The sequence below is a fragment of the Chamaea fasciata genome, unplaced genomic scaffold (assembly GCF_029207755.1).
Source record: "Chamaea fasciata isolate MVZ Bird 193981 ecotype frontalis unplaced genomic scaffold, bChaFas1.0.hap1 SCAF_3, whole genome shotgun sequence".
In the NCBI taxonomy this organism is placed as follows: domain Eukaryota; kingdom Metazoa; phylum Chordata; class Aves; order Passeriformes; family Sylviidae; genus Chamaea; species Chamaea fasciata.
Window position 1 is genome coordinate 56,419,084 of NW_027094088.1, and position 22,288 is coordinate 56,441,371.

At 40.1% G+C, this 22,288-nt stretch overlaps 1 protein-coding gene across 2 annotated transcripts in view; it reads right to left on the reverse strand.

The window, feature by feature from the left end:
* The window catches only part of MTHFD1L (methylenetetrahydrofolate dehydrogenase (NADP+ dependent) 1 like), a 141,827-nt gene that overhangs the window by 111,206 nt on the left and 8,333 nt on the right, over nt 1–22,288 (reverse strand). For both annotated transcript variants that reach the window (XM_066179094.1, XM_066179093.1), the window contains exons 7-11: nt 21,693–21,817; nt 14,163–14,274; nt 9,689–9,768; nt 8,906–9,003; nt 4,929–5,102 (exon numbers count right to left, since the gene is read on the reverse strand). In XM_066179094.1, the coding sequence (XP_066035191.1) occupies nt 4,929–5,102; nt 8,906–9,003; nt 9,689–9,768; nt 14,163–14,274; nt 21,693–21,817 (589 nt within the window). The remainder of the gene's footprint in view (nt 1–4,928; nt 5,103–8,905; nt 9,004–9,688; nt 9,769–14,162; nt 14,275–21,692; nt 21,818–22,288) is intronic.

Here is a 22,288-nt window from a genome sequence, read left to right on the forward strand (position 1 = left end):
ATGAAGTTCACACTCAAGAGAATTCAGACACCATCCCTAGTTATGTACTTGGTTCAGCTCAAAACGTGGCAGGTGGCTGGTCTGGCAAGCACAGCAACACAGGGACTCTTTACAACTCCTACAAAACCAGCAAAATCAAAGATGCAGCCTCCTATCCAGCAAAGGAAAGGAAATTGCAATTGACAAATGCATAAGCAGAATGCATGTTGGTAGCATAAAGAATAATATCTACATGTCACAGAAGAAAACAACACACAATCAAGTGTCATGTTACTAAAATGCTCTGGTCACTCGAGTGGCCTATTCTAAAATGACTATGTAATATGAAGCAGAAAGCACTAGGAGTTTTCTATGAGACAGACCTTTTTCCAGAAAGCAAAAAGAGAAACACACCACTGCTCATTGATTAAACTGGCAGGAAACTCAAGAGCTAAACAGTTATTTCTTAGTTTCAACAGTTACCAAAATCTCAGCTTTAAACATCAGTTAAAAGAAAAAGGAAAAAAATGCCTGAAATTAAAAGAAAATTCTATTCCAATAATTTCCCTTCAAAAGCTTATTTTAAGTATCTTCCCTTTTGTACCTGCTCTATTTTGATTAGGTTTTATAAATAAAATAATCCACTTAAGCTGTTTTGTGGACGTTGAGCTGTTTTTGCTGGCTGCACTACTGAGCCTACACTCTTGCAGCTTAGGTCACTTGCTCACATGGGTATAAAATTACAACTGCCAATGGCTAACTTTAGCTCAATTGTGCAATGCTGGGTTTTAACCTTGTGCAAATTGAGGAAAAATCCCCTTTAAAATGCAATGAATTTTAATGAACTTCAAGAGACTTTAACAGTCATTTGCATTATTCTTCAAGTTACTTAAGTATGTTTTCAATCAAAACACAGAAACCCCACAATAATTTTCTGCCTTAAACTTTGCCACCTACCAAGCAGTCATCAGCAACTTGGCAAAGTAAGTTTTCCATAACATTGGAAAGCCTTCTCTCTTTATGTATATCAAAACAAAGATAAGAATATGCAGACTTTTTGTTTGTTATACATCACATTAGCTTACAGCAGAGCTGTTTCTGTGGGAAAGCTACATGAGGTCTCCCAAAGAGAAAATAAACAAACAGGGAGACATACACTGCACCAGCTGTAACCTCCTCACAGCTACTCCAGCCACCGTGACTCCAGCAAGAACTTCACTGGATATGTGACAATTCTCTTTCAAATTTCCAACGTTCAACTCATAGGTATCAGCAAAGATTTTAATGAGTTCATAATTCCTGTGATCCACATGGAAACCTGCAAAGCCAGGCCTATGGAGGCCATGGGCAACTGAGTTCCACCTACGAACGTCTCCCATCTGAGATGACAACTATCAGAAATGTATTTCTGAGCAAAGAAGTGTTGCAACTGCTGTCACATCATGGAGAGGAGGTTATGACAACGTTGCAGTGGCATTCTTGGGTTGGGGCTGGAGCTTCCAAGTACAAAAGCACAGAGATCACTATGAAGCTAAAGTGTCTGAACAAAGACAGGGACAGACTGAGGAATCCTCCACTACAAACTCTCATAATCCACTACAGACTCACACAAGAAAATCCCAATCAGAAGCTGTGTAATGACATGACCAATACATGATAACTGTCTCGACTAACTTTACTTTGGACTGTCAGACAATTGAGGGCATCAACACAGGGGTATTTTCCCCTCTTATCCTTCCCTCTATCTTTCCTCTAATTTTTGTTTTCCTTTCTTCGTAGCTTTTAAGCACCTTGCAGCCCAAGAGACACAATAGAAAGAAATACAATCCATTTTAAATTTTCCAGCATTCAAAATCCAACACACTTCTTGTTAAAAGCAGCATTGTATTTCATAATTTTCCCATTTTCTATTCTTCCTCATTTTGCATTTTTGAAGTGAACAAGTTTCCAGAATTATCTCCTAAAAGCCACAGCACTGCAGCATTTAGAAACAAGATGCTGAAACATACACACAAAAACATAGATTCTAACAAACTGCAGCTGTAATTTCATGTTGTGTCTATGAATATGCCATCTACATGCTTGAATGCATGATTAGGTTACCTTGGACCCTAAACTTAGCTCCTAGCACAAGCTGCATTCACTTGCATGCTCTCAGCTGGCAATGAGTGGAGGCAGTTTGAGTTAACAGATCCTGCAACATATTATTTAGCACCCTAAATTCCTGTTTACAGGCAGTTGATGCCCAAGTACCAATTACTCTGTGATAAGTTGTGGCTCTGCCCCCACAGTGTCTTAACACCAGCCCTATGGCAAGCCAAACACAGAGAAAATAAAAAAGCAAGAATGAGGGAAAAAAAAGAAAAAGAGAAAAGAATGGTCTCCATACCGAAGTAAATGGAATTTATGAAGAAATAAATTCTTCATCCTGTTTTCAGATGTCACGATCTGTTAATCAAACTGCAATATTTCAGCAGACGAAGTTTATGTTGGATGAGACACTTAGCCATATTTGTTTGCATTTAGAAAGAACAAAAAAGACTTTGCAGTTAGCAACTTTTTAAAGAGCCATAAATACAACTATCCTCAGAGATAAAAAGGTACATTTCAGTTGCATTTTACTGTTCAGAACAAGAAGTTTGGTCTTTCACATATCAGGAATAAACTAGACATGCATTTGCAGCAAATATTTATAAATTCCTACACATTCCAAATCTGAATGTGCAATTGCAGGCACAAATGTTGCTGGCAGCATCATGAATGGAGGTTGGAGGCTTTGGAGTTTCTTGAATACACACACACACACACACACACTTTACACTCTTTTCACACACGGGAACTTCCCATCATACATTACAACTATTTCCACCAGAACCATAAATATAAGCATATACCTTAAATGTTTCCTCTGAAGCACTGAAAATTTATTCTGAAGACCTATACGGCATCTTTCTAAAAGAATTTTTAAATCTCTTTAGTTATTGTGAACAAACATAATAGTCCAAATGGCAGGTTCTGGTTGACCTTGCCTTGGCAAGGGAGAGAATGAAGGCAAATGAGGTTATTATTTCACTCCCCAATTTCCACACTTCAGTGATACTTGATTTTCATTGCATTGAACATTTCCCCATCAGACAGAGTTCTTTGCTTTTTAAAAAATCATTGTCATCTGCTACAGCCATTTCAGCAAAGGAGAGCAGCTGAGAGCATATAAACACACATTATATGTATATTGTATATGTACTATATTTCAAAGTCAAGCTTTTAACTCTCTCAGAAGAGAATGTTCCCACTATTGTAGCCACCTTGCCCAGGCACTCCTCCTGCAGCAGATGTGGCTTTAAACACTAACCCTACAAGATGCAATGACTTCAGAGATGTTACAAATAGCAACACATTGCATCATCAGGTTGGGTAGGTACCAAACCCGGCCCTTTGTTTCTGAAACACCATTCTGTGTTGGTACGTTTTTATGTAAACTTAGAAGAGGATGCAATTTTCTACTTTTTGTCAGCTTTTCATCTTACTGGTCAAAACTTCTGCATTTCTTCCATATGCACTTCTTTCTGTGACAACTGTTTGAGACACCTTCTTTGAAGGAGAACGGTAGGCAAAGTAGCATGAAGAAGTATAAGCACTGGTGAATGCAGTCTGACACAATTAAAATGCACCCGAATGGGGCTTTGCAACTTGCTGTCTTTGCACCCCCAGATATCTTCAAATAACCTCTTCTTCTGTGAGAGGTTTGTTCCTGGGAAGGTCTGGATTGGTCTGCAGCAGGATGACCAACTGATGCCGTTGACATCCTGAGCATGAAAATACATGGCAGCAACTGTCTTCAAACTCAGTCGGATGCCAAACCTGTTTTTGTTTCTGCAATGCCACAAAAAAACCCAAACCAAAACAAAACTCTGCCAAGGAAATCAAGCTCAACCAGCTGTTATTTCCTTATCTTAACTGCTCCAGCATCCTCTAATATCTTTCATGCTGGACTTCTACCACATAGCTTTGGAGAAAGCTTCATATCTCGCCTGCCTCTCTTTTGTGACATCGAGTCTCTGAGTCTACAATAGCTCCATCTCAGAGAGTGCCAGAAATCCAGGTTGTTCCCACAGGAAGGCAGTAAAGCAAACAGTTTGAGAAACACTAGCCAAGGTGAGGAATCAGTAGATCAAGGCAGTTAACAACAGCATTCTCCTCCTTCTGGATCAGCCAAAACTGCATTTTAAACCTCAGTGGTTTTACTTAAAACAAAGCAACCAATAGAGTAACTCAGAATATAAAGAACACACTGCAATTTAAATATTAATGAAAACCTTCACATGTTTGTTCACAAGTAGAAGTTTCCACTTAGTAAACCAGGTGAATGAAAAGGTTGTATCACTGAACACAAGAAAAACCTGAAGTTCTTCAGAAGAGAAATGTATAATTCCTGCTGAGCATTGCATTTGCTGTAATCGTGGGAAAAGCAAGCAGGATAAGCCTGCCTGGAGACATGTCTACATTTCAGAGAAAAAACATGTCTTTTTAAACTTTGTAATCTGTTCTTCAATAAAAAAAGTATTTATTGTTAATATCAACAGATTAGCATGTAGCTTCTGTTAACGTTTGTTTATAAACAGCCACAATACAAGTAGCCTTAAATATCCAAGTTAAACATTTAAAATTCTGATAAAAACAGTAAGAAAAACTCCACTCACCAACATTTCACAGAATCATAGAACAAATTACCTTTTATAAAATATACTTTACTTCAGTAATAAGAGTTTGGAAAAAAAGCTGCGTTACTTCAAAAAAGTTCAAAACCTGCTCACTTTCAGAAAGTCAACATACAGATGAAAACATTCAAGATTCTTATTTGTGCAGAGTATAAAAAAGATGTAAGTTGCATGTTTATATTAATAGGAGTGGGAACAGCAGACATTAATGACATTACACAGCATTCTTACCCAGCAACTAGAACATATTTTCCATCTGGTTGATCCTTTAACCTTTCCAGCAGGGACAAACGTACTTTGGCTTTGGTTTGGCCATAGATCTCAATTTCATCTGTAAGCAATCCTATCTCCTTGGCAAGTACATCAACAGCTTTTGGACTCTGTGCTCGGGAAATCTCAAGATCACTGGAAAAGAAAACAAATAAGGGCCAGGAGATTTCTCTCAGCTTAGGTGGTCGACGACAGAGCACAAAACAACGGCAAATAATCCAACAATGGAGTTATTGTAATGAGTTTTTCAATTCTCTCTCACATTTTATTAACCAAACTTAAATATCAACTAACACCTAATATAACATTGAAAAATCACGTACAGTGTTTGTTAATTGTTACAATTTCACAGAGAGCTCTTGTTTAATCATATTCCAAGTATTACGTAATGCTTTCATATCAAGCTAGAAACGTGTCTGCTGGATGCTCAAGCATGTCCCACTGGAATGGATGTTTCTGGGTTTGTTTTTCCCTTTTGTTCTCCTCCCTCACAGCATATTTCAGTGCATACGATTTACTAAAAAGTGCATGCATTCCTTGGCCAACAGTCACACCAACACATGCACTAAACCCGAAGCTTGTGCATGCAGCACCTTTCATGCGAGGGCACCAAAGGAAACCAGGCATTTGAAGATCAACTCATGCACTTCTAAAACACAGCTAAACTAAGAATGGCCATCGAGCAGGAACCTAAAGCACAGGGCTCAGCCAAGACATCCAGTGAGCTTACAAACTACCTCCAGCAAGGGTGAGCAGCAGCTGAGGCAAGCACACGTTCCCTGAGGGGATGTGGCTGTAGGGGACACTCAATTGTATCTGCAGTTCCTGACCTGGACAACCTGAAGTCTTTAGATTTAATACTCCATCATGGATTTTTCATTTGTGAGCTTGACCAAGTTGCACATTATGTTCACATAAACATTCCTGCAGCATGGAAACCCAGGGGCTGGCACACAGGATGTGAAGAGTTGTCTTCTTGGGCTTTGAATTGCTCACATTACCACAAAAACAACTTTAAAAATTACTTTCAGCCTAACTGGGCTAAATTTCTTCCTGTAGTTTCAGTTGATCACAGTATTTTTAAGATAGAATCTGGCAATGGCATGAAAGCTCATGCTCAAGCTGAACTTTCAAGCATCCTGCAAGACCTTAAATATTCATCGGTGAACATAAAACTACTACCAGATCTCAACTTTGTGCGCAGACTTTAGCCATTCTGCATCCACCAGCAGATGATCAGTCTGTGCCAACTTAATTGCTTGCAATTCTTTGAGAAACCCTAAGCTGGCTCCATTATTCATTTATAGTTATTAAGTATCTCCCTTTTGCACCTGCAGCAACTAAGTGAAACCCAGAAACCATCCACCCAAATAATGACATAATCCAGTACTACAGGACAAGGAGTTACTCAATCACAGCACTAACCTGGAACCTGTTTTCTTTCAAAGACATACTAAGTGCATCCTCTTTCATAGAAGGACATACCTTTGGCTTCTTATGTGTGACTTCAAACACAACTAGCCATAAAAATTTAACGAGAACACAAGACAGAGTGGCTTATGAACATCACATGGCAAAGATCACCTGAAGTTTTCACTCAAAACTTACTATATATAAACAACTCAAGTCCCAGAAAATTCTTGCTAAGTTGGTGGTAGTGTGGTCCCTTAAAGATCTAAGAAAGGAAAATTTTCAGAGTGACTATTGTCCTATTAAAATAATTGATGCACTTAGCAAGAGGAGAAAGATGTAGACTAATATGACAAAGTTAATTTGTATTTTTTTTCTCCTACTACATATATTTTCCTAAAACACAGGAAATTAAAGATTTGGTTATACCTGGACTTTTGAAGTCTGTATTTGCAGCTGACTCTTTTAGTCTGACAGTACATTCTCTGTATTGGAAATATCAGAATTATTCAATATATTATGTTATTCAATATTGCTGGAGATGTGCAAAAGTGGTTCTTCTGCATGACTGAAAATTGTTAAGCAAGAAGTTCATCACTGACAATGCAAAGTGATAATTTACAAAATGCAGAAAAATTCAGAAGATGGAGGAAGGCTCTACATCTACTCACCTGACTTTTTTTTTTTAACTGCATACTCTAAGAAAATTTTCCATTCCATTTCCAATATATTTGGAAATACTTCAACCCAGATCTCACAGAAATCAAAAAGCAGATGTTCTTAGTTTTAGAGTTTAAGCAGTTTTGCCTCAATTTCAATGAAAACTCCATCTGTTTCCACACAACATGGTGTATTACTGTGAGCTTACATTTTATTACAGGATACTTTCCATCTGAAGTTTCTTTGCATTTAAAAGAAAAAAGACAAAGCTATAGAGTTAGCACATAAAGGCAAGTCCTATTACTAATTCTATAATATATATTATATTATGGTGTATATATATATATATATACATACCATTATTTATTAATTATCTAATTATTTATTTACTAAACACACAATGTCATAGAGAGGGTTGGGAATACTTTATTTGAAAGTTTTGGGTTTTTTTTTTCCATCACACTCATGACATCCCACACTAACTTCTAATTGTATTATTTAAGGATAGGTTTTTTAGGCTTCAATTCTAGAAATGTGACATGCTAGACCAGAAAAAGCTCAAGCATTTCTGCCCCCTTGTGCCCCTGGTTACAAGAGAAAACTCATTCTTTTGGCACCTCTGGCTTAAATTACTTTTGTGTCCATTCCCATTAAACTGCTGTAAGAGACAGTGAAAAGTAAATCAAAATGCTTAGAAAATGCAACATTTTGTCACAGCTTTCCAAAAAGACACCAGTAGGATTCAGAATTACAGAATCACAGAGTGGCTGAGGTTGGAAGGGACTTCTGGAAGTCATCTGGTCCAACCCCCTGCTCATGCAGGGACATCTAGAGCTAGTCAGTTGCCTGTGTCCAGGTGGCTTCTGAGTATCTCCAATGATAGACACTCCACAACCAACCCTGCACAATCTGTGTCGATGTTCGGTCACCCTCACAGTGAAGGAGTATTTCCTGATGTTCAAATGGAGCTTCCTGGTTTCAGTTTGTGATCACTGCCTGTGGTTCTGTCAGTGGGCTCCACTGAAAAGAGCCTTGTTCCTCTTTGTATTATTTTACATTGTATTTTCACACATTGATAAGATCCTCCTATCCTCCAGACTATGCAGTTCCAACTCTCTTCTGACTTTCTTCTGGTGTGAGATTCCTTCAGCCTCTGCAGAAGCAGGCGTATCAATAAGCACAAAAAAAGGTTGACACTTACCTCACTTTCAAGCTTTTGGTTCCTCTCTCTGTCACCCAACACAACTAACACACAGCAAAGCACTTGAGCACAGTAAAGAGCTCAGGTTGCTTTAAATGTCAGAGATGTCAGCAATCATGCCAAGGCAGACCTGAAATCCCTGAGGCCCAGATAGGGGCCTTGGGAAGTGAATGACAGGAACTGATTGAAAAGATTCTGGCTATGAGAATAAATATGCTTCCTGCTTTTCACACCCACACAGGAATTTTAAAGTCTAATGCAGAAGAAAGTACTTCTACTGAGGGAAGAAAATAAATACAAACTCAAATGCCATTGAAATCAGTGAGTCTTAACTAAACACCTTCCTACATCAGGGTTTAGACATTAGGAACTTCTTGTCTTTTGCATTTCTGTTGGTGTTGCACAAGGCTTTTCCTCCCTTCTTCGATGAAACCTTCTAGCTTTAGGTCTTCATTAAATAAAGCTTGGCTCCAGCACTTATTATCAAAGTAAAAATCAACAGCGAACAGAACACACGGTCACAATGAAGCATACAAGAGAATGGCACAACATATAGCCCACATAAGACTGAAAATTAATTAGGCACAGAACATTTTTAGGTTGTCACAGTTACTTAATCTTTTTAAAAAATATTTTTCATTTTGTTTTCATTAAAAGCACTTATTACCTGGGCACTGGGGAGAGGGGCTGCAGTTTCAAGCAGTGGAGGTCCCATTTCCTGTACTGCTGGGACTGGATCCATCGCTCCATGTTTTTTACCATGTTCTGGTTTTAAACAAGAAAACAGCACACAACAGCTGCATCATAAATGCTGAACACTAATTTCAAACAATCTCTGGAGAATGTTGCAATAACTTCTATGGTAAAGGCTAACAAAAAAACCCCAGACTTAAATTTTTTTTTCCATTTCATGGTTTTAGACAAGGTAAGAGCCACTTTTCTATTGTTTTACCACATTTCAAAAAGAAACAACTCCATTAACACATAAGTTGCAGTTTCTAATTAGGCAGTTGGGCATTTTGGTAAGATGCAGAATTACTATTCTTCTCTCTCACTTTAAAAATAATGGAAGATACTGATTGTTCATTGACTGACTCATGCTGCTTCCAAAATTAAATAATGAACTTTTGGACTCTCTATCCATCATAATGCAAAAATGCAGACAGATAAAATTAATCTTCACAGTCTTACCAGAGTGAGTGACATTAGCCTATTGACACAAGTGCTTCTGCCAAGCTTTACAAGAATTATGAGATGTCTGATTTTTAATTTACCTTTCTCTAATTAAATGTAATAGGTATCACTCTATCTGATTAAGAGTCGCTATTAAAATGGAAGTCAGGTAAGATGTTCAAAAAAGCAAAACAAAAGTTAAAATATAAACTGTAGAACTAATTTCCACAACTTACAGAAAGAGCAACAAATCTACAGCATTGAAAAGTACACTAACCTGCATTCTCATTGCTACTGCAAGAGAACCAACAGTCTTTTCAGCAGCAGGGTTGTTCTGCTGACCATAGCTGTGTTCCTCTGAAAAATATAAGTATTTCAGCAATAAATCACAAATCTTTTTTGAGTAGGAGCATGTGTATTTGAAAGTTACATCCAAATAAAAAATTTCTGAATGCTGACTTGAAATTTAACAATTATTATTATAACTTGGAAAGAATATATACAAAATTTTTTTGAATAGCAACAGTTATCTCCATCAGCATGATATTAAAGGTAGGTACTCTGGAGAGTCTTCACAATTCAGAGTGACTTCAACTTCAGAGACAGCTATAATTGTTTCTATTGGAAATATATCAAATTATAATCTTACATTAGTTACCCCAACTAAACATATTTTGTCATTTTGCTGTAATCCTTCTTCTGGCTTGTTCTTTTGTTGCTGCTCATTGACTTTTATCTAGACACAATTTTTCCAAAATTCACATCCTAGTCTCTGTGGGCATATCAAGGCCGTAGCCACATTCTGAAGGGCGTAGACATAATTGTAATAAAAAATAACAACTGTTAAAGCTGACAGCTTTAACCTTTCTGCCACAGGGGAACTGAAGTGCAAACCCTGACCTGGTCAAGCTCTTGCTCTGTTCACCCGTTCTATACTGGTCATAAAAGGCTCACGTTTCCTTGCACAGTCACCCCTCCCAACAAGGGTCCCAGAGCAGCAGGGCACAGAACACTGAGACTGGAGACAGGGTGGCAGCTACAGCCCACTCTCCCACACCCATTGCTGAGAGAGCAAGAGACCCTCTCTGCAGACACCCTCAGCCTCATTCCATATGTTTCCTGACCCTTCCTCAAACTTTCCTGCCAGCAGTGACAAAGCTAACCAAGCTGAAGGCAACAGTCCTCATACTAAACTCTAATTAAGAAAGTGTCTGAAAAATCCTTCTACTTGCATTAACACTTGCAATTAAAACAAACAGACAAACAGACCCCAAACAATTTCTTCTGGAGAAGCTCAGCCTTAGATTTAGACAGAGGAGTTTTACTGGAATAGTCTATTACAGTCATAAGCTGACTCTTGTTGCTTTGAGACCAGGCTGGGAGAGCTGCCAAACAGACAAACGAAGCAGGAAGAACGAAGTTTAAAATCCCCTTTCAGACAGCTGTGCTTTTCAGAAACATTTTGACTTTTTATGTTATTTGGCTTAATAGGACTATTTTTATCAGGGCAGAGTTAGCATGTGTGTAAATACATACTAGAATTAGACAATTCCCTTCAATAAACTATTTCTCTCAGACTGCCTATGCTACACAGTCACCCCACAAATGACTAACCAGGCTTTTACAGGGGTGAAGGTGAAACTAGAGGTGAAAGTCATGCACGCATGGAGTTAGCAAGACAATCACAGGATTGCAACAGCTCTCTTAGGATAAATTTTCCAGATGGAAGCTGGAATAGCTCTCTCTGCTTCGGACTATGGTCAGATCAGATGAACTTCAGACATTGTGCTCCCTCCTCTGACTTACACCCTATTGTGCAGATGAGTGAGAGAGCTGCTGTCAGGTGCTACCTGTCTGCTCAGGCAGCTTAGAATAAAGAAGAGGTGGAGAAATGGTTGAATTTCCCACTAACATACTTAAACTATGTGAACTTCAGCTTACAAGTGACCCCAAAGGAGTTGGACATCAAATCTCAAATAATTCTGGCATCCTTAAGTTTTGTTCAGAAAAACAAATTGTATTTTCATTTCCATATATTTACATATAAAGTATATTCCTGTAAGACACTACCAGCACTCACCTGATTCCCAGACTGTCAGTGCAACAGAAGCAGACATTGCACTGCTAGAAAATTGCAGAATGATTTAAAATTGTGATAATTTAAAAATCTTCGATCAAAAAAAAAAAAAACTTGAAAAAGAATTGTCACTTTGGAGCACTTTTATCTTTACTCTCCTGATTTACAACATTACATTTCCCCAATTCGGCAATGTCCTTGCAAATTCTGAGTGCTTTTAAAACATGTGAGTGTGTTAGATGATATTACACCCACACGAAGTTGGAAATCTAGCCACCATCTAGCAAGAACAAAAGTTGCTTCATGACCATTATTGCTTTCAGGCTTCATTTAGCTCCTGCGACCCCACAGATGTTAAGCTGGACATTTCTAAAGCAAGAAAAAATCCAGAACAATTTCCAAGCACCTCAGCCAGATTCCATGGAAGTCAAGAGTCGGTTATAAGATTCAGTTGTTCCTCCAAGGTCACAACTACTCCACAATGGGCTCTCCACAAACATCTTGCAACTAAACTAAGTGCATTCTTCCTATCAGACACCTGTGTTTTATGTACCTCTCTAGTGAGCCTTGAGACCAACAGCTGGTAAAATGCATTTTTGATGTCATTTCGAAGTTTCTCCAAGGTTCTGACAACCTCAAAAGCATAACCATACAAAGAGACAGACATTTGGTAGATAAGTTCTATTTAAATTATCTTGATAAAAATCTCGTGCTGCCTTTCCAAAAAAAACCTGCAGTACTTAACAGAGAGCATTGCTACAACTTGAAAAATGGAAAGAAATGTATATGCTTATGCCAAATTTTACATTTCCTGCATTAGGAATGAATGTTACTGTGGTATGTAATGCAGTTCTTCTAACAACACTCTTTCAGAGAAGGGAAACCAATTTTATCTATAGTTCTTTGGAGCAACTAAGGCATGAAGGTATTTAAGCCTTAAGTTGTAGCATGCAGTTACACTGTGTAACTTTACACAAACTCATTTCTCAATGGAGAGGATTAGGGGTCTGAAAGTGGGACTTGCACCAGGCAGCACACACCGCTGGGAGAGTCCAGTTACTCCTGGTGCCCACTCAGGCTGCATGGACTGGCTTATCCCACCCTGCCAGAACCACCTCAAGTCTGTCATGTAGAGGTTTCTACTTGCAAGATTAAAATGAGGAGGGGAGATTCCTTTTAATTTATTTATTTATAGGTAAGACTGCTGTACCACCACTCCCTCTCTTCTCTGTTCATTTCCCTTTCTCCCCCATTCCTCCTCCATGTAAGGCTGTGTCATACTGGTAGGCTGAGTACCTGCTGAAGAGACCTGTGTGCCAAGCCCTGCCCTACAGATACTTAACAATTATATCCAAAAAATCCATAGGGGAAATAAATAGGCATTAGAGATGCAAGGAGTCTCCTAATCACTAGTCAGGAAAAAGAAAATATGTATTCTTTTGTGCAGCACCAGGAAGGGATAAGGCTTGGTACCCACTCTTGAGATCCTCAGTAGGATCAGAGATCTGCTTTGGGAGGTAGACAGTGCATGTCCAAATGCCTTCAGACAATCAAGTGAATAATAACCCAGATCTCAACACCTGCAGTGTCTGTTCAAGTCAAGAGGATAAAATGAAAGACAAGGAAAGAAATCTATTGCTAAGGCCATGCTTTGCATGGGAACAGCAGCTGCTTTATTATGAGCCTGATCTTGCATTAGCTCTGCATGGAGTGTCTGCTTAATTTGCCCTTAGGGAATATCCCTAGTTTAAAACCCACGCAATTAGGTTTTCTCAGCTTTATGCCCATTTCCACAGTTTCGTATCAATAGATGTCAATCTAGTACACTTGTGATAAGACTTTTTAAAAAACCCAGATTAACCAGTCATGCTATCCATGTACTTCCTCATTTTCCTATTCATTTGCAGCATAATTTCATTGGGATGCTGAGCAGTTGAATTAATATATACACCCAAAATCTACAAAATATCTAGAGATCTTCACAGAATTTTAAGGAACTTTACGGGAGACGTAAAATTACATGTTAGTATTATTACTACATGTTATTCTAGCAGCAGAGTAATTTCTGGGAAGATTTCTTAATTTTATTCCCAAGAAAATTCTGTTCCATTTTTTTAACTGAGAAATTATTGAACACATACACCCCCCACAAGAAGTTAGGAGAAAAGGAAGATGAACCCTTTTTTGTAGGAATGATTACTGCAGGAGACATTCTGCCTCTCCTTAACCACACAATTTCTGTACTCCCTCCTGCACCACTTTCTGCAGTTTCACAGCACTTTGCAGTTGACATTTCTTCTCTTCTTCTCCTTTTCCCATATTCCAGGTGAGTCCAGAGAAATCACAGGATAAGGCACCGTACAAAACAGCACTATATAATAGCTCATCTGATGACCCAAGTCTTCCCTCTGAACTCTCCGAATCCATTGGGTCATTGTTTATCTAATCATCCTGGTATAAAGAATCTGTTCCAACCTTTCTTCTCTCACCTAACATCTTTTCCCTATTTATACATAAGAGGAAGGTGTACAGATGCCCTGTACACACACCTTTAAAGGCCCTTCCACAGAGATGCAGCTTTTCACCACACTGTGTTGTCACCAAGATGCCACACACATCTCAAAGGCTCACTGTACATCACTTGCAAGACCTGTTACCTTTTATCACCTCTTACCTGAGAGAAGACCATGAGCACAATAGATAATGGTGGCCCCAGGCTTTATCCAGCTCGCAGGAACATCATCGGGTTTCGTGCTGCCGAACACCACCGCATCTGCGTGACGGAGCTAGGGAAAGCCCAAAACACCCCCAGGAACAAAATAAGCATTTAATCTTGGAAATACATACTTGGATATGCATCTTAGAAATATTCAGATTTATACAGTAATAGCCTTTGGAGCAAAGCTTTTACAGACGACAAGAACAAAAGAGGAAGATCCAATTGATTCTTGCCTGCCACGAAACTTAAGAATAGCATTTAAAATTAAGTTAGGTAAACAAATTGTGAGATCAGGCGAGTGAGGTCAATGTAAGTATCAATATTTAATAGGGATTACATCCTTCCAAATAAAAAGTTCTACCACTGTCCTAAAGTCCAAAATAACTTGGAGCAACTTAAGAAAAAGAAGGCTTCAAAGACAGTGAATAGGCACTTATAAAGAGTGCAGATTGTCTGACAGTAGAAAACGAGGACAGCTGACAGGAATGCAGGATGACCCCTTCTACCAAGATCAGTGCCTTTGAATACCAATTAAAGAACTTTTTTCCTTCTCAGTTCATGTCTGCTAATCACTGCCCCTGATTTAGTTCAACCTGGCAGATGTTGGAGCAAAAATGGTTACTACAAAGATTCTTATAATCAAAGACGTAAGTGCCTTTTTCCCCACTTCCTCTGAAACAGGGCCCTTTACCAGTTATCAGAATCACCATGAGATATGGGACAGCACCAGAGGCAGACGTATTAAGATGCATTAAAAATGCAAAACACAGACACAGCATTGCCTCAAGCCTGACTGTAAAAATTATTTCAGAAATACAGCAGTTTTGGTAATATTTTGGATAAATGCAAATTAATTCCAAGTGTCACAAACTCAGTGAGCCACTCTACAAATTGATTTGTGACTGACAAGTATTCCAGCTTCTTTTTTGGCCAAAAGTGTTCTGACACAACCCTGCCCAACAATCTTGCCAAGAAAGAACAGCTACAAATCTTGTCAGGATAGCAGGTTTTTGGCACAGCTGAGCATCCAGGAGGGGAGAAGAACATAACTGCTGCGGAAAAGGCAGAAAACGAAAAAAACTCCATCTTCCCCTCAGAGGACACAAGGATGGCCTAACCCTCCTCAAGAGATCCCCATATGGAAACAAAGCCAGAAGTGTGGGAGAAGATTTCCTTGCTTGACAAATGACTAATGCAATGAGCTGATTCAGGCTTCAGCCACATGTCCAGCAACACTCCTGTGATTGCCTGTGCACAGTCATTCAGCATTATTCAAACTGGTCACACTCCTGAGTCTGGTGCCAATATCACCTTACATGCCACTCCTAGAAGGCCACGTAAGTCATAATCCTTGACCAGGGTCAGGTCAAATGATACTGAGAAATCTGCAAGGAAATCTGGATAAAAAGATGCTGCAATGCCTCATGTACCAAGAATACCATGCTGAAGGCACACTTTGCCCTGCAAGAGAAGGAAATCTCTGCTGTAACAGTCAACATCAACACAGAGAAAAACAGTGTTTTTCCCCAGTTACACGAGCACAGCCTTTTTTTGCAAGGAAAAAATAATTCATATTTCAGCAGTCATAAATCATCTACTGTAAGTCAAGATGCCTTTCCATGCAAAGCCTCTGGGACAAGGACTAAGAGCTTTGCACACCACTTAGCATCGTGAATTGATGAACAAGTTGAGAGCTGTATGCAACAAGTAATAATTCTGATGAATGTTCAGCCAACATACTTATGACAGAATTGATTCAATGTAACTGTAATGTCAGAAAACAATGGATGGAAGCAAATATTCATCTCTATGACTACTGACCCTAATGTTGAAAAATGTTTTTAACAGCTGAATACAATTATTTTTGTAGCCAACATTAACACTGGTTCAGATAGCTAACATCACATATACCCATAAATTTTAGCAGAAAACCAGCTGGACCTTTCATCTCATTGCCCTGCCCCACCTCCTTCATGAAAGCACTTGCATCACACGGCAACAAAGAGTTGTACCACAGGTTAAGACACTGATTTCTCAGAGCCTTCCCCAGTGTGATTTCCTTTCCCTTATTTCACAAAGAAAACAATATTTTACGTGCAACTATTGAAAAAGTTCCTGCAGAGTCAATAAAAAATATATATCACAAACATTTCAGAGAATTTTTTCCCCGTGAGTGTTTTTAAAAAGTATATTCAGAAACTGGGAGAGCAAGTCCACTGAAAGCAAAATACTTGTGTACAGAATTATGGGTATCCTTGGAGATTTATGTGATCTCCATCTGGGAATTTTAGTCTTACTTGCAGGAAGTTGCCCATGCCTCCTTTGCTTTTAGATTTTTCTCACCATAATCTACCCTTCTGACTGCCTGTTTAATCACTAAAGCAAGAAGCAAGCCTTGAGATGCATGTTCAGGGTCAACCCCTAGATCAGAAACCAATCACAGACGCGAGAGATGGGAAAGTCATGTGAAATAATCACATTTAGCAAATGCAAATGCACCACAGTCCCTGAACAGAGGACACATCTGACAGGAACCAGATGCTGCGGGCAGCCATAGCCAGAAGGTCAAGGAGATACCCATGAGAGAGAACATGTGGCTGCCTGCCTCATGCTTCCTGGACAGCAAGGCTCCATTCCATCAGGCTGGCTAGAGGAAGGAATGACAAGCATCAGGCCCAACCCTCCTTAATGTACTAGGCAACAGGCTGGAGACAAAGTAAGCCAATAGTTCAGTAGTCTCCTGACTTCTCACCGGTAAATATTTTTTCAGTTGGGAAGAGCTGTGCCAATAAATAATCTGCAACCTTACCTCATAACAAAATATGATCCCCTCCACCAAGACTTAAGTTGAAGCAGATTAAGAAGCACCACCCATTCCCAAGACAGAACACCAAATGTTAAAACAACAATACAGACTTTCCAGCCAAGTATTAAATGATAATGGCACAAAGTAGCTGTATATTACAGATCACTGAAACTCCATTTTGCTGTGAAGTCTGCATAAAATTTTCATTTTCCCATAGTTAAAATGGACTGCCACAAAAGCCGTTTTTAAATGCATGATCAAATAAAATAAAAATTAAAATTAAAAATTGAAATATAAAAGCCCTCAGAGCCCTGGGCATGAAGACACGCCATATAAAACTGAAGAGATGTGATGAGGAATAGGAATCTGATTAAAAGTTTTTTCACAACACCCTTCATGAAAAAAGCCTCTTTGCACATCAGTTTACAGATCAGGTTCCACTCAGCAATTCTAATTACTTTCTGAAATCTTGCTTTTTTTTAAGCCAATGACTAGTTTCACGTACTTTTTCCATCAAGGCATGTTGTAATTACATGGTTTCCTCCAGCTTTCCCTGCCACATCACCCTGAACGCACTTGCCCAGTGCACACGAAAATAAAGGCCACACCTCTGCTGTGGGCTCACACCTGCCTCTATGATCCATGCTTTAGCAACTGCTCCTCTAGCTTACAGACAGGAGGATATATTTCAAAATTAAAAGGAACAGAGATGATGTGCATAAGATGTTGAAGTGGAAATACTTTATCTACACCATCATCATTAGAAACTCTAATGTAACTTCCCTCTCCTCTCCTCTCCTCTCCTCTCCTCTCCTCTCCTCTCCTCTCCTCTCCTCTCCTCTCCTCTCCTCTCCTCTCCTCTCCTCTCCTCTCCTCTCCTCTCCTCTCCTCTCCTCTCCTCTCCTCTCCTCTCCTCTCCTCTCCTCTCCTCTCCTCTCCTCTCCTCTCCTCTCCTCTCCTCTCCTCTCCTCTCCTCTCCTCTCCTCTCCTCTCCTCCCCTCCCCTCCCCTCCCCTCCCCTCCCCTCCCCTCCCCTCCCCTCCCCTCCCCTCCCCTCCCCTCCCCTCCCCTCCCCTCCCCTCCCCTCCCCTCCCCTCCCCTCCCCTCCCCTCCCACGGGATCCATGTGCCTGGTCTCCTGTTCTTTCACGCTTACAATACAAAATCTTTTTTTCTGCCCATAACAAGAGTCTTGGTCTTACCAAGACAGCAAAACTAGGACAGCAAACAGCTAAGAGATGTCTTAAGAGTTTGAAGCTTAAGTGTTGGCTCTGAGGAAAAGCACACTGGCCAAAAGATGTTCTTTTTCAACCTGAAAAGGAAATTCTCATTCAGCACTCCAGCTGAAGCACTCTCATACTTCTTAACATTGCTTTTGCAAGCAACTTTTCTATTCCTAATTATACCTAGACAGACCAAATCTCACTTCTTTTACAGTAAAAGTGTAATATAGCAGCTCTCCTAAAACAGGCATGATGTGGTTTACACATGGACTGCATTAAAGATGACATGCTGAAATAATGACTGACTGAATTTAGATGACTGAAACAAAATCCTGTTTTCTTACAGGTACTAAGTATTACCCATGTTTTGGCACGAAAATATTTCAATTTTTTTCTATATGAATCTACTTGACAATGTCCTTTCAAACTAGAAAGCATCATTCTGACATAATAAATGATTAAACACGTCAGTTCCCATTCTTCACATGTAATACTGAATTGTCTTTTGGGGAGTCCGATTTTAAAATTACAAGGGAGATGTCACTAAAAGTATGTCACTAGGTCATTCTTCAGGCAAAATGCTTTGAATATGCTTTGAGGAGCTATCTACACAAAGCTTAACAGAATGATAACATCTTAAGTATTTCCTCTAAGATGCTTGTCTTTATCTCTCACTTTATAACTTATTTTGCATTAAACATATCAATGCAAAAAGAACAATGTTTCTCAATGACAACTTTGCACAGATATGCCAGAACCTTCTAAAATGCTTTCTTGCATTAGTGAATTATTTGAAAACCCAGGAAGCTCAACACTTCTGAAGGGCATGGCTCATCTGCGCCATGAGAACTGAAGTCAAGCAAACCCAAAATGGAACAAAAAGAAATATTAATAATCTGCTCAACTTAAGAAAACATGAAGTGGAGAGGGAAAAGAACATTGAAACTGTGTCCATTATTTCAGTTCAAAGCAATGAAATTAAAATATACCATTAGTTATTTTATTCCTTTTTCCTGCCATAAGACAGAATAGACTTGCTCTAAAGGAGCACACTAAGTCAGATGGTAGATGGCATTATGCTGTGTGTTAGGAGAGCTACTCCTGTATTTTTAAACTTTTCCTAAGGTGGACCAAAACACACTTTCTCTTGATCATTTTCAAAATATCTTTGCAAAAATGCACAAGTAAAAGAAGCAATAACAAGTCCATAGCAATACAAAACCTCTTCCAAAAAACTTGTAAACTTAGTGTTGTGTAACTCATTTAAATTAAAAGAATTTCTAAAGGAAACACTTGTTGTTATGCTGTCCTTTTTACAAGGAAGAACAAATCAGCAGAGCTAGTCTAAGGTAATGTAGTAACCACTTAAGAAAGGCATTACGTCTTTAAAGTCAGGGTTAGTGCCTCATGCAAATAGGCCTGGCCAATGGATTACAACAAATAATTTTCGCCTACCCTTCAGATGAAATTCTCCTTTCCTGTTATATATTGCAAAACAAATGCATCCCAGTGAATAAATCATACTCTTCGTAAGTTTATCCCTCACTTCTTAGGTGAAGTTATTATGCTACCACAGGTTATACTTCCAAACAAGTATGGAAGTATAACCTGTATGTACAGCATACAAACTGTCACTGTAGAGGTGTCCCATTCAGAGAAAGAAAAGTTAGTGTATTGTGCAGGAAAAACAAAACCTGAATTGATTCTTTCAAGCCTTTGAAAAACTTAAACATCAACTAACACATTTTCTTACTTGAAATTCAAATAACAAAAAAATCACGAGAAGAAACCTGGTGAACATTAAAGCTGTTTTTCATAACCAGCATTTTAAACAAGCAGAAAAATATAAATTCTATAACCATGTCATCTAACAACATTGTAGTTCAAATACAGGTTGCCACAGTACTTTGTTGTTTGATTAGAAACTTGTGCTCAGTTTCTCTCAGTTCTCTCAGTTTCAGTGACTCTCCAGCTTCTGGGAATATGAGACAGGATACTTTTTTCTACATGCATTAGATTTTATCAAGGAGCTAGAGTTAACTATCAGAGTGACATCCAGACAGGCTCAGCACTGCTCTGGGATTATTGGTGACCCGCTTGCTCCAGGCTCACAGGTGAGGAAGGTAGGTCTCCCGTGGGCTCTGCTGCAAAGTCCCACAGGCAAAGTACAAACCCTTTTACTGCCAAAAGTTAAAATGAACCTGGGAAGACTGAAGTGTATACAGCCTCAAACTTAGTCCTCCCATTCTGTTTCCCATCAGTGGCCTGCTCCAGGAGGTAAGCTATGGGGAATGCCAAAAAGCAAAGCATCATTATGGGAAAGCATCTGGATGGAAGGAAACAGAATTCTCTCCAGCTATTGACAGCACTGCACAAGCAGCTCTGGGTCCAATCCAGATTTTTTGCTGTGAACCAGTGGAAATACCTCTGGCCACCCTGTCACCCACCCCATCCAGCCCAGAGCAGTGGTCTAGCACAACCCCAAGCATTGAGAAATAACTGAGGAATGAGGCATGGCAAGGATCAAGTTCACAGCACTCCATCTCCCAGAGAGCCATATGTTTCCTAAGTGCTGTCAGTCACTTAAAAGCCCAGAGCTGAGACAAGCCTGACAAAAACATCCACAGCTGTGAAAACACAGGTTTGCCAGAGAACTTTCTATCACAGCTGCTCGAATTTGTTTCCTCCTCCTGTCTGCGCCTCTGAAGCCCAGAGGTTGGACACCATCATTTTGCCTTGGCTGCCACCCTGTGGCACGAGCTGTCCCACACAAGAGCTGTCCCCAGCACCTCAGCCCCACTGGCAGCCAGGCCCTGGAGTACCCTGCTGCACATGCCCCAACGACAGTGCAACCCCAGCTGGAGTATTCTGTGAAATCTGGGACTAAGGAACAAACTGTTAAGTTTCACAGAAAGTCATGCCAGGGAGACCATGCAAATCCTTCGGTTTAAGGCTCCTGAATTTCTTTGAACCAATTTACAGTTCTCTTCAAAGATAAAGACTGGGAATTTCTTTGTCCCAAGAGCAGCAACACTTGCAAACCTTTAGGACACCAATCCAGTGGAAGTAATTTCATGCAGATGGACAGTATCACAGGACGAGAAAAAAAGAAGGCATTTCTCTTGCACAGAGAGAAAGCAAAAAGGAGAGTTAAACCATTTGTTTGTTGGATTCTTTCTCTCACAGCCCTTGGTGTAAAATAATGAAGTTAGAGCAGCTGCTGTTGCGTGTGATATTCTGGTAGTGGCCAGTGTTCGAACCATTTCTGAGCCAGCAGGAAGGAGAAAAGACTCTAACCCACACTTGCTACCAGCAGCCCCTGAGCCACCTGAGACTGCAATGAGGAGTCTCCCTCTTGGGAATGGCGGCAAAGGGCAGGACTGTCAGGTGAACAGCTGACAGGGATGAGCAGGTAGTGGGAATGCAGGATGAGCCCAGGCAGGCAGCAGAGCACTTACCTCACTCTGCAGCTGTGGGGCTTTCCAGTGGCAGCTGAGGACGGCGGCTCCCTCGCGCCGCAGCACGCTCTGCAGGGCAGCGCCCTCTGCCCCGCGCACTCCCACCAGCAGCACCTTCTTCCCACCTGTGCGACACAAGGGAAGTCATTCCGCCACCCCCAGCGCCACCCCCAGCGCAGGGCACAAGCACCAGCAGCTGCATGGAGCTCCCCCCAGGCCACCCACGGCTGCAGCACTGCAGAAGGGGCTGCAAAGGGGCTCAGAACAGGACAGCGCCGTGTGCCTGCACAACCACAGCAGCTGTGCCAGCATGGGCAGCTCTTCTGGAGCCCCTGCAGTGTCACCAACCACAGGCCTTAAGGAGTTTCCTGGTGACTCTCTAAATTCTAGTAAGCAAATACTGTTCTGGCTTTCTGGTATTTTGCACAAATCCTTTCATTCATGTTTGCTACTAAGTACATTTAACCTCCTGTTTACAGTTCTGCTACAGAAATCCTCGCTTCAACAATTATGAATCACTGTAACAGAGACAACTTCTTAAATGCTACCTTAAACAAACAGTGTCTTCACACGCAGTAAACCTGCTTGTTTAAATC